Below are 13,812 nucleotides of genomic sequence, written 5' to 3'. Positions count from 1 at the left end.
CGCGTGCAGCTCTTGAGCGAGCGGTATGGACGCCACCGTCCGGAGCAGTCGCGTACCAGTCGCCCCTGCCCCCTGCCGCGGGCCCGCGCAAGCGGTACTCGACACACCAGCCTCGCACCTCGACCGCCGCCTCCTTGCCCTCCCGCACCACCTCCCTGACCGCAGCCAGAACGTCCGCCGCACTCGCCTCTGCCGCGCTCTCCTCTGCCGCGCTCGCCTCCTCCCGCCCTGCGAGAAGCGGCTGCGCCTCAGTCGGATGCCCCGCCGCCTCGAGCGGCGGGGGCGGCGGCGGCGTGCGCGACGCCCCCCCTCCGGAGGACGCGCCGCTGGCTTCCGAGGCGGGCGGAGGCACGGGCGAGGGCGCGCCGGCGAATGGCGGTGCCGGTTGCGCCGCCTCCCACTCCTCCCAGGCCTTCCGGTGGGAGCGCAGCCGCCGGCCTCGCTCGTGGCCGGGCCGATAGCCGCGGCAGATCCCATTGTCGGTCACCTTGACCCAGCCGGGGGGCGCCTTGCCCTTGCCGCGCCGCGCAGCCAACGCCTCCCGCCGCCGCGCCGCGTGCGGAACCGCCTCGCCCTCAGACCCTTCGCCGTCTGACTCGCCGGGGAAAAGCTCCCCCTCCGGGTCCTCCTCGGCCTCCTCCTCCTCTGTCTCCTGCCCCACCACCTCGACCACCTTCCGAGCCGCCAAAGTGTCCTGCGCCGGCGCCGCGCTCGCGCCGACCGCCGCGCCTGCAGGCGTCTCCGTCTTTTCGGACTCCTTTTCGGGCGAGCGCGCGGCCGTGCCACCGCTCGCCGCATGTGTCCCGAAGATCACGCCACGTATCGGAACGTCGACAGCCGAGCCGCTCATTGGGTCCGGCCGGGCGCTCTGTCGTTGGGTTGTTTTCGGAGTCCGAAAAAAGAATTCTTTTGATACAAGCCTCTCTCACAGCACACTGGCACGACAAGGGCGCAGACTGGCGCGGACTGGCACACACACAGGCTCACCACCGGAGCCGCCTAAGCGACTCCGTTAAGAACGGCAATGCACTCCGCACCATGCACAATGCCGCTCTCCCCGCACGCTAGCTCGTTCACCGTCTGCCACGCCACGGCGGTGTGGAGGACGACAGACAAGCGCTGCATCTGCAGCCCGTGCCAGTTCTTGGTGGTCCATGTGACCTCGTCCAGGTGCTGAGCGTGCGAAAGTTTGTTGCTCAGCTGGTTCGCCGCCTCCCTCATGGCCAAACTCGTCGGCCAGCTGGTTTGCCATCTTCGGTGTCGTGCCAACGATGAGGTACGAGTGCTCAGGCGGCCAGTCGCCGGTGCGCGCCTTGCCCTCACCTGCAAGCGTCAGGAAGCCTCCCAGGTGCTTGACGCGCGCAACGAGCTCCTCATTGCGCTTGTCGTTCTCGGCGCGGCTGAACTCTTGCGATTTTGGATTCCAAGCGGTGAGGAAGATGCACAATTTGGCGCCATGCTTGCGGAGCAGTTCGTCAAATGTTTGCGAGTGCTCATTGATGCGCAGCGCGTCATCCAGCTTGTAGACGATGTAGTCAGTGTTGCGATATGCGGCGTCAAACGCTTCCTCCGCGCCACCAACCGTGAGCCCTCGGTAGATTTTGTGCATAGCCAGCGCGACGAGCACCGCAGCGCTGATGAGCAGAGCGACCCGCGCTGCCACACACATGTGCGTACGTGCGTCCTTTTAGCTCACTGGGAGAACGAGCCCGAGCGGGAAGGGGGCCCGCGCAAACTAAAACGATTGGTGTGCGGCGGATCGGTCGTGTGCGCAAATCTCCTCCGGCGCGACGCTACAGCCAGGGACGGCTGGGAAGTGGCTGCAAATCCCCGATGCTCTGGTCGCTCGCCGCTGTTGGGTTCGGTGCGGCTCGCTCCTCTCCTCTCGTCGCCGGCCGGAGCCGGGCACCCACCGCGCCCCTCCTTCCCTTCCCCCCTCCCCCGCAGGCGGCGCGCTGGCCGTCCCCTCGGCACCGCAGGCGGTGTGGCTGCTCGGCCCTGCCGCGATGGCGCTGCTCGGCGGAGCGCACATCGACTACCGCGGCGATGGGGGCACGCTGAGCGCAGAGACGGAGCGCGTCACCTCGCTCCTCCCATTCGCTGCGATGGCGCTTGGCGGCGGGCGCGCAGGCTCGCTGCAGGCGCTGGCACGCGAGCTCAAGGTCGAGAACGCCGTCCTGGGCGTGCTGCTGGCGGCGAGGTGGGCGGTGGCAAGGGGGAGGTAGAGAGGTCGCGTAAACAGTGAGGACCAGTGTGTAGGGAGGTGCCTGTGGGGGCGCTCAACGGGAGAGAGACGGCGGCCCCACGACGGCGCGCGCGACCGCTGGCGCGGCGAGGAGGAGCAACATATAAAGCGAAAAGCCGTATACGGCTTTACATGAGATACGTGTTCGGCGCGAGACGAAAAAGAATCTTAGAATTTCACGGGCGCACATGCGTCTATAATAACACATACGCATCGTTCATTGTACACGCATCTTGCTGCGCTCGGGCCATCACTCCTGCCCAAAACTCGGGTCCGCCTCGAACGAGTCGAGCGCCACTAGCAGCTTTTCCAGCAGCTCGGCCCGGCTGCTGTACGCCGGCAAGTCGAGCTCGTGCGTGCATGTGTGCGGCTCGGGAAGCGGCACGCCCGGCTTGTCGAGGAAATTGAAGCTCACCTTACGCGAGAGCCCGTTGACAGGCAGCGCGTTGAGGCCCGTGCAGAAGCGCAGCAGCCGCCGCCGCCGCCGCACATCCAAGTGCGCGTCGCCCTCGGCGATGGCTGCGCGCAAGTGCTCGACCGCCGCCGCGCACTCTGCCGGCGGCTCGCCCCACTCGAAACAGTCGAGCATCTCCTGCGTACTGATGGTCGCCTTGCCTTGCAGTAGCAGCGCGAGGTCGGCGTTCCGGTGCTGCGCGAGCTGCAGGCCGAGGTCGAGCTTGCCGCCGAGCGTAAAGCCGTCCCGCAACGCGTCGAGCGAGGCGCGGCGGTCGGTCAGCAACTTGCGGCGGCAGCCGGCGACGACGGCGCGCGACACGTTGGCGCGCGAGAGCGGCTCGTCGGGCAGCGCGTCGTCAAAGGCGTCGAGCGTCAGCGTCGTCGCGGCGAGCTGGTCGTCCGACAAATGCAGCAGGTTGCTCCAGCTCTGCGCGATGACCGGGTCGGCGTTGGCGAGGAGCTGCAGCGCGTATGTCGGGTGCGAGTCGAGGAAGGCGCGCGTCTCGTGCGCGCCACTCAGGAACTCGAGCAGGAAAGAGCTCGGCCCCGGGCCGGTCGGGTGGTCGTCCAGGACCGACTTGAGGAGGAAGCGACCGACGAGAGACAGCCGCTCCTTGTCCGCGTCGGCGCGGGGGAGGTAGGCGCCGCCCTCGGCGAGCTGCTCAAAGAGGCCGTGCTCCGGCTTGAGGACCTCGCGCCAGAAGGATGAGTGCAGGTCCGCAGTCAGCCCGCCCTGGTCGACGCCCGGCTCGCCGACAAAGGTGACGACGGTGTTCCGCCAGTGCAGCGCCGGCGTGCGTGGGTTCGCGCTGCCGAGGAGGTCGAGCACGTTCGACACGAGGCGGCTCCGGACGACGGGCAGCTTCCAGTCCGCCCTCGCCGACTTGAACTCTCGCCTGGCCGCCTCGCGCTGCACCTCGATGTGCTGCCGCAGCGCGAGCAGCTTGGCGTTGAGCTCGAGCGGCTCGGAGGGGCTCTCGGCGGAGAGGAGCGGGTGCTGCTCCGCCGCCTCGACGCGGGCGCGCTTGGCGGGCGGGCTGCTGGCAGCGCCGGACGTGGAGGCGGCGGCCGAGGCCTCGGAATGGTCGCTCACCACTCCGACTCCGCCGACGCCGACGCCGCCGCCCTCGCCAGCACCTGCGGCTCGCTTCCCTCCGGCGGCGGGCGCCATCGCACCCGACCCCGTTCCGCCTCCGCTGTCACCGCTGCTGCTGCCGCTGCTGCTGCCGCCGCCGGCGATGCCCGTGAAGACGGCCGCCACCTCCGCGCCTGCCTCGACCTCCATCGCCTCTGCCCCCACCACCTCAACTGCCGCCTCCGCCGCCTCTGCCTTCGCCTCCGCCTCCACCTCAGCCTCCGCCTCGTCCTCCGCCTCCGCCGAGCCGCTCACCACCGCGGCACCGGGCGGGAGACGGGCGGGGTGCGCTCCCGCCGACGCCGCCGCCGCCGCCGCCTGGATCGTGCTCTCCAGCGACGACTGCGAAAGCTGTGCCTGCGCCCGCTGCTGCGCCTGCTGCTGTGCCTGCGCCTGCTGCTGCGCCTCGGTCATGAGTTTGTGCGCCTGGAACTCGCGCAGCTTGTAGAGCGGGTGGCGGATGTGCCAGCCGCCCTTTAAATCGTCGTGGTCGCGCACGGCGGCGTTCCCCGGCCTGTGCAGCGCGTCGAGGATATAGGCGACGTCCGAGGAGAGGGTGACGGGGATTCCGGCGAGAAAGTTGCCGACGCCCGGTCCGAAATCGACGCCTTTGCCGGCGGCGAGGGGCGTGATGTGCTTCATCACTTGCTGCGCGTTCTTGTGGGAGAGCTTGCCGCGAAAGTACGCCTCGAACTCCCCCAGCCACCCCTCCTCCTCCTCGCGGAGAGAGGTGCGCTGCTCCTCTGTGATTGGAGACCAGCCGAGGTGCGGGGAGCGGTGTGGGTAGCCGGTGCTGCCACGGCTCGAGAGATGCAAGCGCACGCCCTCCGCCTCGGCGACTGGAGGCTCCCGTGCAGCCTCCGCCACCTCCGCCTCCTCCGCCTCCTCCGCCTCAGCCTCCGCCTCCGCCGGAGCCTCCGCCGGAGCCTCCGCCGCCTCCGCCGGAGCCCCGCCAACCGCCCGTGCGAAAGCCACCGCCGCCTCCACCGCCGTGTCAAAGGGGCCCAAGTTCAACCTGCGTCTGCCCACGATGACCTGCGCGAAGAAATGGCCCGCAATAGTATCCTCGTACACGCTCTTGTACCCGGTCGCAATGGGCTGCGGCTCGGCCTGCTGCTGGCTGGCGTGGCGCGCGTACGCAACGGCCGCCTCCACCGCCGTGTCGAAGCGACCGATGTGGACGGTGCGTCCGCCAATACTGCGCTTCGCGTCAAAACGGCCTCTCCAGGTCCGCTTCACCCCCTTGTAGCCGGTGTCGTTCGTGCTGCACAAGTGCAGCTGCATCCCCTCCGCCTCCGTCACCTGGGCTGCCGGCTTGGAGGGCGGTGCCATGAAGCGCTCCGGCGCCGCCCTCCGCCTCCCGCTGCTGCCGCCCTCAAGCATGCCGCTCGAAGTGCCGGCAACTGCATCCTCGCGCTGCTCCGGCGGCACCCAAGCCGACACCTCGCTCAAGGGAAGGAAAGCCCTCGCGACAGCTGGGGCCTACAGCGGCACAGAGCGGAGCTCAGAACGTGGCAAGCGACACAGACGCCGCTCTGCGCCCGGCGTTGTGCCGTCAGGCGGTTCAGAGGCTCGCCCGCCTCGGAGCCGACAAACCTGACGTGCAGCGGCAGGCCGGAGTAGCAGCGAGCGGAGCGCACGCTCAAGAGCACCGCCTTGTAACGCCTCCGCCAGGCGTCCGGGGCCGTCGCGAGGCAGAAACCGCCGACCTCCACCCCCTCCGGCAGCAGCGGCTCCTCCCCAACCCCCTCCACCGGCGCTTGCTGCTGCTCCTGCTCCTGCTGCTGCAAGTGCCGCGCGTAGTCGGCGCCTATCATAGTGAAAAAAAGAATTTAAACACGCTTGAGGCGGAGAGGAAGGAACGAGTGGCCATTACCTAGGTAACAGAACGCCTGAAAGAATTTAAACAAAAGAACTCTCTCTCACAGCACACAGGCTCGACACAGGTGCGAACTGGCGCGTGCTTGCTTGATATCATAAAAGTTGAGACGGTAAAACAGTGAATTCCACGTTCTTTTTTTGTATATTCCTAGACCTGTTCCTTTTTACCCATCTCACAGTAGAGAGGTTCCGTTTTTATCTATTTGTATATTTCTAGCCGCAGATCCACGCACCACGGGGTTTTCGACCCCTTCGGTTTTCGACCCCTTCAAGAAAATGCAACGTTTTCCCGGCGGTACCACGACATGGCCTCCTCATGATACAGTTCTACTACACCGCTCAAAGTAGTCTCGGAAGTCGGACGCGAGCACATGTATCTCTCCTCCCTGCTCTCTCACTGTGTAGACTGCCCCTATTATCGCCGCCGTCTGCGCCGCGCACACCATCCGAGGCTTTGTACCCCGTGTTGCACAGGCTCCTCACGAGCCTGGACACGCGCTCGTACTCGTACCTCATCGCTCCCCTCTCAAGGTGCTGTATAGCTACGGTTAGAGAGATTCCCCCGCCAGGCACCTTCCTCAAGCTTATCTCTCTTGCCCTTGTCTGCGAGCACAATGAGCTCCATCTCCTGCTCACCTAGTACCGTGCCGCTCTGAGCGAGGGCAATGTGATGGAGACGGAGCAGCTCTATTACTTCCTCTCCCGCTCTCTTCCATGTGTAAAGCTGCCTATCGTCTGCTTTTGCATAGGGTCCATCAGACCCCCTATCTGGGTAGGAGCCGGAACCCTGAGCGCGCGAGAGACCGATTCACGGTTGTGTAGCGCCCTCTCCAGGAGTGCCCTGGGCCTGCGACCGCAACATGTCCGCAGCCAAGCGTGCGCGGACTGACGACACCGGCGCCGCAGCCACTCCGGCCACTCCCGCCGTGGGGAGCTGCAACTTCCAGCCAATGCGGCTCTCGGTCGGCGGCACGCTCTTCACAACCACGCGGGCAACGCTCTGCGCTGAGAAGGGCTCTATGCTGGCGACAAAATTCGAAGGCGGAAGCCCGTTTGGTGAGCTTGTGGCCGATGAGACCGGCGCGATCTTTCTCGACACCGATCCGGCCACGTTTACATGGATCCTCGGCTACCTTCGCCGCAGCTGCTGTCTGGCCGGCACCCCACCGCAGCCGCTGCTTGAGCAGGTTCGGGCTGATGCCGATTACTTTGGCCTGTCTGGGCTCGTGAAGGCGCTGGATGCGAGGCTGGCAGCGATTGAGAAGGCGGAGAAGGCGGAGAAGGCGGAGAAGGCGAAGAAGGCCGCGACTCGTTACACGTATCAACACCGTCTGGTTGGCCCGCTGTCGGCGTCGGAGACGGACAGCGACGAAGACCGACGTGCACGGTACGCAAAGTTTGAGCAAAGCATGCAGCAACTGAACGATTCGGCCCAAGCAGGCTATCGCCTCGTCAGCGCGGCAGTCGACGGAGAGGGGAATTATGTCGACTGCATGATGGAAAAGGTCGCTGCGCGGTGAAGAGCCCGCATGAGCCACCGCGGACACCACGGAAGGCGCGGAAGCGGCGGGCTCGCGCGGTGCGTTTCACGGCCATCGATGGCCGAGCGTAAGCTTCAAAAGTCCGAACGATGTAGAACCGGATGCGCAGAACAAGTTGCGCCCTTCTCTCTGTGACTGTGTGACTGCTCACTCCTCACTGTGCAGAGTAGCGGCGCGTACACTCGTGTAATGCGTAAAGCCGTGCGTATTACTTAGTTTCGCGCATCGCGTCGACCCCACAAACGAGAGATTTTTACAACGAGAGAAACGTCGTCAAGCAAACAATGGCGAGTCCAATAAACACGTATGAGAACGCACAAGCGAGGGGCGCCGACCACAGTGCGCGCGCGAGCGAACCGTAAATCGCGTACCACCTCAGCTTCGACGGAGCGCGCGCACAAGCACGCACACTCACACGACACGTACAGCGCTCCACATCTCACAAACAAGCAGTGCTCTATATACTAACGATCGAACGAGCACCCGACGTGGCGGCGGGGGAGACTGAAGACTCAGACCAGAGAGACTACAAACCAGAGACATAGACCCAAGCGGACAGGGTCTCACATGCGCATACGTATACGTACAGCAGGGCGAGGCCCCGAAGCAGCAGCACAGAGCACCAGGCCCGCTTCCTCGGGCTCTTGTGGCGCGTCCCTGCTCACCACCAGTCGTAACCCTTCCTCTCGCACTCGAGCTTGGCGCAAGCGATGCGCCCACCATCGGCCCCGTGGACAACGATCACGGGGCCGTCTTCTTCCCCCTGTGCGTGTTTGGGCGTGTGGTGAGGAGTTGGACCAGAGGTGTGGAACAGGGTCGCGCTGGGCTGGGGATGAGCGCGCGCCAGGAGCTCCGGAAGCGTGAGGCCGGTCGTGGCGGTGAACTCGCCATAGGCGGCGGTGTAACCCGCGGCCAGGACGTCGTAGTCGTTCTTGAAGTCGGTGCCTGCACGAATCGGGTTGGAGGCAGGATGGAAGGGGAAGAGGGGAGATGCGTGGTGCAATCATGTCTCATACCAAGTGAAGATAGGCTTGACACCTGCGCCGGTGCCCCATGGGTCCGCAAAGCCAGGCGCATAATAGTGGCCGCCTCCTGTCGCCCCGCCAGCCCCCAGGGGGGCGCATCCTCCGATGCCGCTGTGGACGTGGACGCCACACGCGTTGGTCAGGCCGTCCACGGGCTCGTCAATGGTGCCTCCTGTCGCGTTCTTGACCGGGTAGATGCCGCCGATGCACTCAGAGTCGAGCCCGGTGAGGCGGAACTTGAAGCTTTGCGCCACGTCGTCAAAGGGCTTGGTGCTGTCGTCGTTCTCCACGAGCACCTGGGAGGAGTGAGGAGTCAAATGACGGTGTGGTGTGTGTCGGCGAGCCCGCAGGCGCAGGTGATCTCTCACCACCCCATCGACGTCGCCGCCCTCTTTGAACTGGACCCACTCGTCGGCTTTGAGGACCTTGCATTTTCTTTGCCAGGGGCGGCCGCCCAGCGAGCGGCGTGAAGTTCGCACCTCGAGCGACGTCGACGACGCCGGCGCCGCGGCGATGGAGAGGATGAGGGTCGAGATGAGGATGTGCGAGAGCATCTTGGCTGTTGCGACGAGAGTGCCTGTGGCGAGAGGGAGCGTGTCAGCGTGCGGGGTAGGTGGAGAGCGTGGAGATGGACCGGAGCTCACAGGTGCGTGAGGCTGCGTGGCGGGCTTGCTTTCCGAATTGCGGCGGATGTGTCCTCCGGTTTAGCGGTCGTGTGCTCAATGCATCCCGAGTTTACGGCCCGAAATCGCGCTGACGGCGTGCCACCCCGCGATTTTCATTTCTTTATATTGCGCGACGGGCCGTGTATAGAAACTCGCGAATATTGGTGTATAGGTAGTTGGTGAGCAAAATGCTTTGACGCATTAATTCTAGGTGGGGCATGAGTGCTAAAAACGCCCTATTACCTCTTTTTGCTCACATCATTCTGCCCGAGCCACCTCATGGGGATGCCACCTCATGATTCATGATCTTTGATGACCTGCAACAGCAACACCATGGCACTCACTGGCATACTCTAGCCCACCTGCGGGGCCGGGGCGACTTCACCCCGACGTCGCCGCGCCGGCATGCGCATCAGCTGCGATAATACGCTGGAAGAACTTGAAGGCCTCCACGACGTGCTCGTCCACCTCGCTCCGAAGCAAATCGCCGTACCCCTGCAGCGCGAGCCACCCTTCAGGACCAGCCTCATCGAATCGGATCTGTTCGGCCTCCGAAGCTAGCAGTGCCGCTGCCTGCTGCTTGAATCGCTGCAGAGGCCCCAACTCCCGTCCCAGGGGCGAGCATTGGCCGAATGGTCCGAAGTGGTGCCCACAGGCTGCCAGCATCACGTCGACCAGCAGCCTGTCAACATCCTGTTTCGTGGACGCATCCCCCATGGCCTGCAGGTAGGACTTCAGGAACGCACGGCGCATTGCGGTCACATCGTCGACGTACGTATACGCGGCTTTCTCCGTCTCCGACGGCCTCTTGTCCTCGTAGTGGAAGCACACGTACGCCAAGTCGTAGCACGCCGCGGTGACGTGCGCGAACTCCAAGTCGACGAACTTCAACGCGCCCTCTTGCATTGCGCGCCCCTCCGCGAGCGCGACCATGTTCGGCTCCTTCAGGTCGCCGTGGCAGGTGACGACCCGCGCGCCGGCTGTGCTCTGCGGCGTAAACATCGGCTGCGCGAACTCGGCCAGCCACACCGGGTCACAGGGCTTCTCGGCGTCAGGCTTGCTGGGGAACATACACTCCATCCGACAGGAATACCACCAGATGTGCGAGTTGGCCGGGACGGTAGCGAGAAAGGGGAACTCCGCTTGCAGCTCCGCTCTGAACGCGTCGAACCACTCAATTGGCATCTTGTGCACCTTGGCCAGCTCCTTGCCCAGCACCTCCATATCAGCCACCGTCGCCAGCGTGGGCTGGCCGTAGCCCTCCCAGGGATCGATGAACCAGTCGACGCCTTGCGCTAGCCGCCGAGGGCTGAGGCCATGCGCGGCGAACAGCCGCGCTGCCGCCTGCTCGCGTGCCTCGGACTCCTTCGTCAACCCCCAGCCCGTGCGGCTGTGGAGCGCCACAGCCCAGTGCTCGACGTCCGCACTCTGGTCAACCCAGACCTTGTACGTCTTGCTGCCACCCTCACCGCTATAGTCGTCGACCTGAATTGCCGTTCGATCTACGATGCCCCACCCATGTGGTTGCAGCGCCTCTGCCACGAGATGTGCTAGAGCGCGCGCATCGGTCTGTAGTTGCTCGGTCTTGATCTCGGTAATCTTCGCTCCGCGCATGCACTCCGCGAATGCGATGGGGACTGCTTCCGCCATTACTCCCAATGTAAGCCGAAGGTCTGGCCCCTGCGTTTTCACCGGACAACTTGAGCCACAACAGTCTTTTGTGGTGGCTGAGGGACAGACGGTTGATGCGTTGAGCGCATCGGAGCACTCGGAGAGGTCGGAGAGGTGTTTCGATTTCGACACCGAGTGTTTTGAACGTTTCTTCGCAGAAGAAATCGTCGACAGAAAAATTCTCTCGCCGGTGTTCACAGAAGTTCACAGAGTTCTGTGAACACCGGCTACTCGGCCTTAGCCGCCGGTACGTCAACAGTAAGTTTTCCGGTGGGGTTTGACCGATCGAGGGCGGACGGACCAAGGACAGTGACGTAAAGTCGGTCTGGTTTTTCCATCCATCCACCTCCCGGTGGGTTTTAACCGACCGAGGGCGGACAACGGACAGTGGCGTAAAGGTCGGTCTGACCCTTTCCCCCCAGTGTATGTGGCTCTTACGAACATACCCGAGGGTGAACTGCTGACAGGGTTTTTTTCCACATCCCGGTAGGTTTTGACCGACCGAGGGCGGGGAACTAGAACGTTCACCAGAATGGGGGAAGAGCTAGGGAACTAACGTTCAGCCACTTTTCGGGCGGGATGGGGTCTCGAGTTTTGTGACCGACCCTTTTTTCGGGTTGGGGTCGCGAGTTTTGTGACCGGCCTTTTTTTGGGACGGGGAGTTTTGTGACATACGCACTTACTTTCTGCCCAGAGCGGTGGTTGAGGCCGATTGCCTCAACTGTCAACCAGCGGGTTGACAGAGGTCTCAACCATCAACCAAGTGGTTGACAGACCCCTTCAACCTTCAGCCACGCGGAATGGCTGTTCACACACACCCCGCGCAAAGGTCTGAACAGTGAACATTCTCTGTGAACATTCATGTCGTCTTCTTGAGATGCTGCATTTGACGTGCCGTTTTTACGAGTACTTGCTTCAGCTACACGTGCGTGGATGGGAGAGGTGTGATGCCAAGCCCAGACGAGGAGCGCTGACAAGCCATCCGCGAAGGCCCCCGCGCACGGGGGGGTCCGGGCCGAAGTCATGGTCGTCCGGACGCGGCCCTCCGTACACGGAAACAGCTTACCGCAGACATTACCGAACTCAAAACTGCTTACCAAAGGTAGACACAAGCTCAGCTCAGTGAAATCTAGCAGCACATGGGGCCCGGGCGCCACCCATTTCTTTTTTGATTTCATTCTCGTTTAACACACTAGCTCACCACACCACGCTCCACCGTCCGGCCATGGCTGGTTCGATGGAGCTCAGCGAGCTCCATCGAACCATCCAACTCCGGTCACCGGGTCTGAACGCGCTCAGCCTCAGGAGGTACCAAACCGCGCGAATTCTGCACGCCTCGCTGCGCCGCTGGCTTGACTGAATGAGGCAGCAGCAGGCTGCTGCTGCAGCAGCAGCAGCAGCCTGCTGCGGTTCCAATACGCAGGTTAATGACTAGCAGCACTGCCGGTGGCATACGAGCCGCCACAGCCGGTGTGCGGCCGTGCACTGCCACCTGCCCGCGGCGTACGCACAATGTGCGCTCGCATTGGATGCCCTGCTGATGGACTTGCGTCGCCGAGCTGCGCAAAGAGCAATGCCGCAGGCGGAGGCCGCGGCGTAGATTGCGAGCACACGCGTTGGAGCGTGAGGAGCACGAGAGCAGGTCGTTCCTGCCCTCTGATGCCACTCTCGCGGCTTGCAGCGCGTCACTCGCGCATGCTCTCCAGGAGCTATGGCGGGCGCGTGTGTGGGGATGTAGCCTGTCTTTGCACTATACTTTGGCGCCGGTTCCGACCCGTTCACTATCTAAACCATGCCTGGGCCACAAGAATCGCACACGGGGAGCGGCTCAGGGGCCCAGTATGCCGCGGAATCCGAATCGCCAAATGTCACAACCCGTGCCACCCACCCACCCAGGGCTGCTGGACCTAAAGCCGCGTAGTCGTGGGTCGCGTGTCCCCCGATTTCCGTCAACCCAGCATCCACACCCTTTACCTCTTACCAGCCGTCTCACCGGCCCACTACTCGCCTCGGACCAAAACCTCAACCGAGTAGACACAGGAATCACATTTGAATGGAGGTTGTGCTTAGTTTGAGCGCTTGGACTGCGCCGCCGCGCCGCGCGCTATCCACCCGCGCCGCCGCCTCGTCATCTCAGGAAGAGGTTCGCGCCCTCAAACTCCTCCTCCGCCGCGGCAACGCCGTGGCGAATCGCGACGGAGGCGTCCGCGGCGGTGCCGCCCGCGCCGCCACGCTGCCGCTTGGCGCCCTGTCGCCGCGTCGCGCCGGGGTCGAGGGCGGCAGAATCGCCCCCCTCCTCCTCGGGCGCAGACGGCGGGCGCCTCCCGAAGACAGACGAGAAGAGCTCGCCCAGGATGACGGGGCGCTCGGGCACCACCGGAAACATGAAGTTTTGCAGCGGCGGCTGTACCTGGGGGGGCGAGGCGAGGGGGGGGGGAGAGGTGGGGAGAGGGGCGGGGAGGGTTGGGCGGAGGCGAGAAGAGGTGAGCACAGTGCGTGCCGCGGGTCTCTCGGCGGTCTCTCGCCCATCTCTCGGCTGCACCTCATACGAGAGTCGTCGCCCCTTGGACTGGCGCGACTCCGCCTTGCGCTTGGTGCGCTTGAGCTTCGGCGCGGCGGCGGCGGCGAGGGCGGCACCCCCCTCCTCGAGTAGCGACCGCAGCAGCGAGTGGTAGAACGGCGCATCGTCGTACACTTCGCCCACCGCCCCCGCAACGCCGCCCTCTCGCAACCCCAGGACCGGCTCGGCCAGGGTGTGCGCGCGCTGCGCGCGCAGCGTCGACCTGTTCACAGCTGCAGGTGTGAAGAGACGCCGTTCACAGCGTCGCCCTGCGTTGTGGGATCACGGACAGCAGAGCCACGGACACCAGGGCATGCGGACTGCGGCCTCGTGCCGTGTGCCCACACCCTCGGGTGGCACTACGGGCTGCAAATACATACTGCGAGCACAGCTGAGCACAGCTGAGCACAGCTCGGTACAGCTCGGTACAGCCGCGTGCAGCAAAGTGCAGCAGTGCAGCCGCGTGCAGCGAGCCCCCCTCACGAGGACTGCCCTCTACTCCTCCCCCCCCCCCCCCTTCCCCCCCCCGCCCGCATCTAGCAGCTGCCGACGCTTCCGGCATCTGGCCGAGCAAGTGGTCGACCTGGGACAGCAGGCCGCCCCCGCCGCCCGCGGAGAAGCGCCGGCTCGCGG

The 13,812-nt window shown here is 64.5% G+C and overlaps 6 protein-coding genes across 6 annotated transcripts in view; 2 read left to right on the top strand and 4 right to left on the bottom strand.

Annotated features, from left to right (window-relative positions):
• Positions 1 to 999: 999 nt before the first annotated feature.
• Positions 1,000 to 1,609, bottom strand: EMIHUDRAFT_244293 (hypothetical protein; the record flags this gene model as incomplete). The annotated part of the gene is made up of 2 exons (XM_005769600.1): positions 1,000 to 1,216; positions 1,281 to 1,609. 2 exons carry the CDS (start codon positions 1,607 to 1,609, stop codon positions 1,000 to 1,002), a joined length of 546 nt encoding a protein of 181 aa, XP_005769657.1.
• A 58-nt stretch (positions 1,610 to 1,667) lies between these two features.
• EMIHUDRAFT_244292 (hypothetical protein) lies at positions 1,668 to 2,225 on the top strand (the record flags this gene model as incomplete). Its single annotated transcript, XM_005769599.1, has 3 exons — positions 1,668 to 1,673; positions 1,804 to 1,864; positions 1,948 to 2,225. 3 exons carry the CDS (start codon positions 1,668 to 1,670, stop codon positions 2,223 to 2,225), a joined length of 345 nt encoding a protein of 114 aa, XP_005769656.1.
• A 270-nt stretch (positions 2,226 to 2,495) lies between these two features.
• On the bottom strand, positions 2,496 to 5,653 carry EMIHUDRAFT_244291 (hypothetical protein; the record flags this gene model as incomplete). The annotated part of the gene is made up of 4 exons (XM_005769598.1): positions 2,496 to 3,738; positions 4,180 to 4,553; positions 4,794 to 5,279; positions 5,348 to 5,653. 4 exons carry the CDS (start codon positions 5,651 to 5,653, stop codon positions 2,496 to 2,498), a joined length of 2,409 nt encoding a protein of 802 aa, XP_005769655.1.
• A 924-nt stretch (positions 5,654 to 6,577) lies between these two features.
• Positions 6,578 to 7,237, top strand: EMIHUDRAFT_244290 (hypothetical protein; the record flags this gene model as incomplete). Its single annotated transcript, XM_005769597.1, has 1 exon — positions 6,578 to 7,237. The coding sequence occupies one exon, from the start codon at positions 6,578 to 6,580 to the stop codon at positions 7,235 to 7,237; it is 660 nt and encodes a 219-aa protein (XP_005769654.1).
• A 260-nt stretch (positions 7,238 to 7,497) lies between these two features.
• Positions 7,498 to 8,950, bottom strand: EMIHUDRAFT_445254 (hypothetical protein). The gene is made up of 5 exons (XM_005769596.1): positions 8,928 to 8,950; positions 8,652 to 8,860; positions 8,297 to 8,579; positions 8,103 to 8,203; positions 7,498 to 8,021 (listed from the first exon to the last, which is right to left on the bottom strand). Exons 2-5 carry the CDS (start codon positions 8,835 to 8,837, stop codon positions 7,920 to 7,922), a joined length of 672 nt encoding a protein of 223 aa, XP_005769653.1. The 5' UTR covers positions 8,838 to 8,860; positions 8,928 to 8,950; the 3' UTR covers positions 7,498 to 7,919.
• Positions 8,951 to 12,747: 3,797 nt separating this feature from the next.
• Positions 12,748 to 13,812, bottom strand: part of EMIHUDRAFT_118660 (hypothetical protein) — a gene marked incomplete at both ends in the record, with an annotated part of 2,459 nt that continues 1,394 nt past the window's right edge. The window contains 2 exons of the mRNA XM_005769595.1: positions 12,748 to 13,029; positions 13,162 to 13,402. Of these exons, the coding sequence (XP_005769652.1) occupies positions 12,748 to 13,029; positions 13,162 to 13,402 (523 nt within the window). The remainder of the gene's footprint in view (positions 13,030 to 13,161; positions 13,403 to 13,812) is intronic.

Source organism: Emiliania huxleyi (assembly GCF_000372725.1).
Source record: "Emiliania huxleyi CCMP1516 unplaced genomic scaffold EMIHUscaffold_415, whole genome shotgun sequence".
Classification (NCBI taxonomy): Eukaryota; Haptophyta; order Isochrysidales; family Noelaerhabdaceae; genus Emiliania; species Emiliania huxleyi.
The sequence above is the reverse complement of the archived record's forward strand: the minus strand, read 5'-3'. Positions and strand labels throughout refer to the sequence as shown.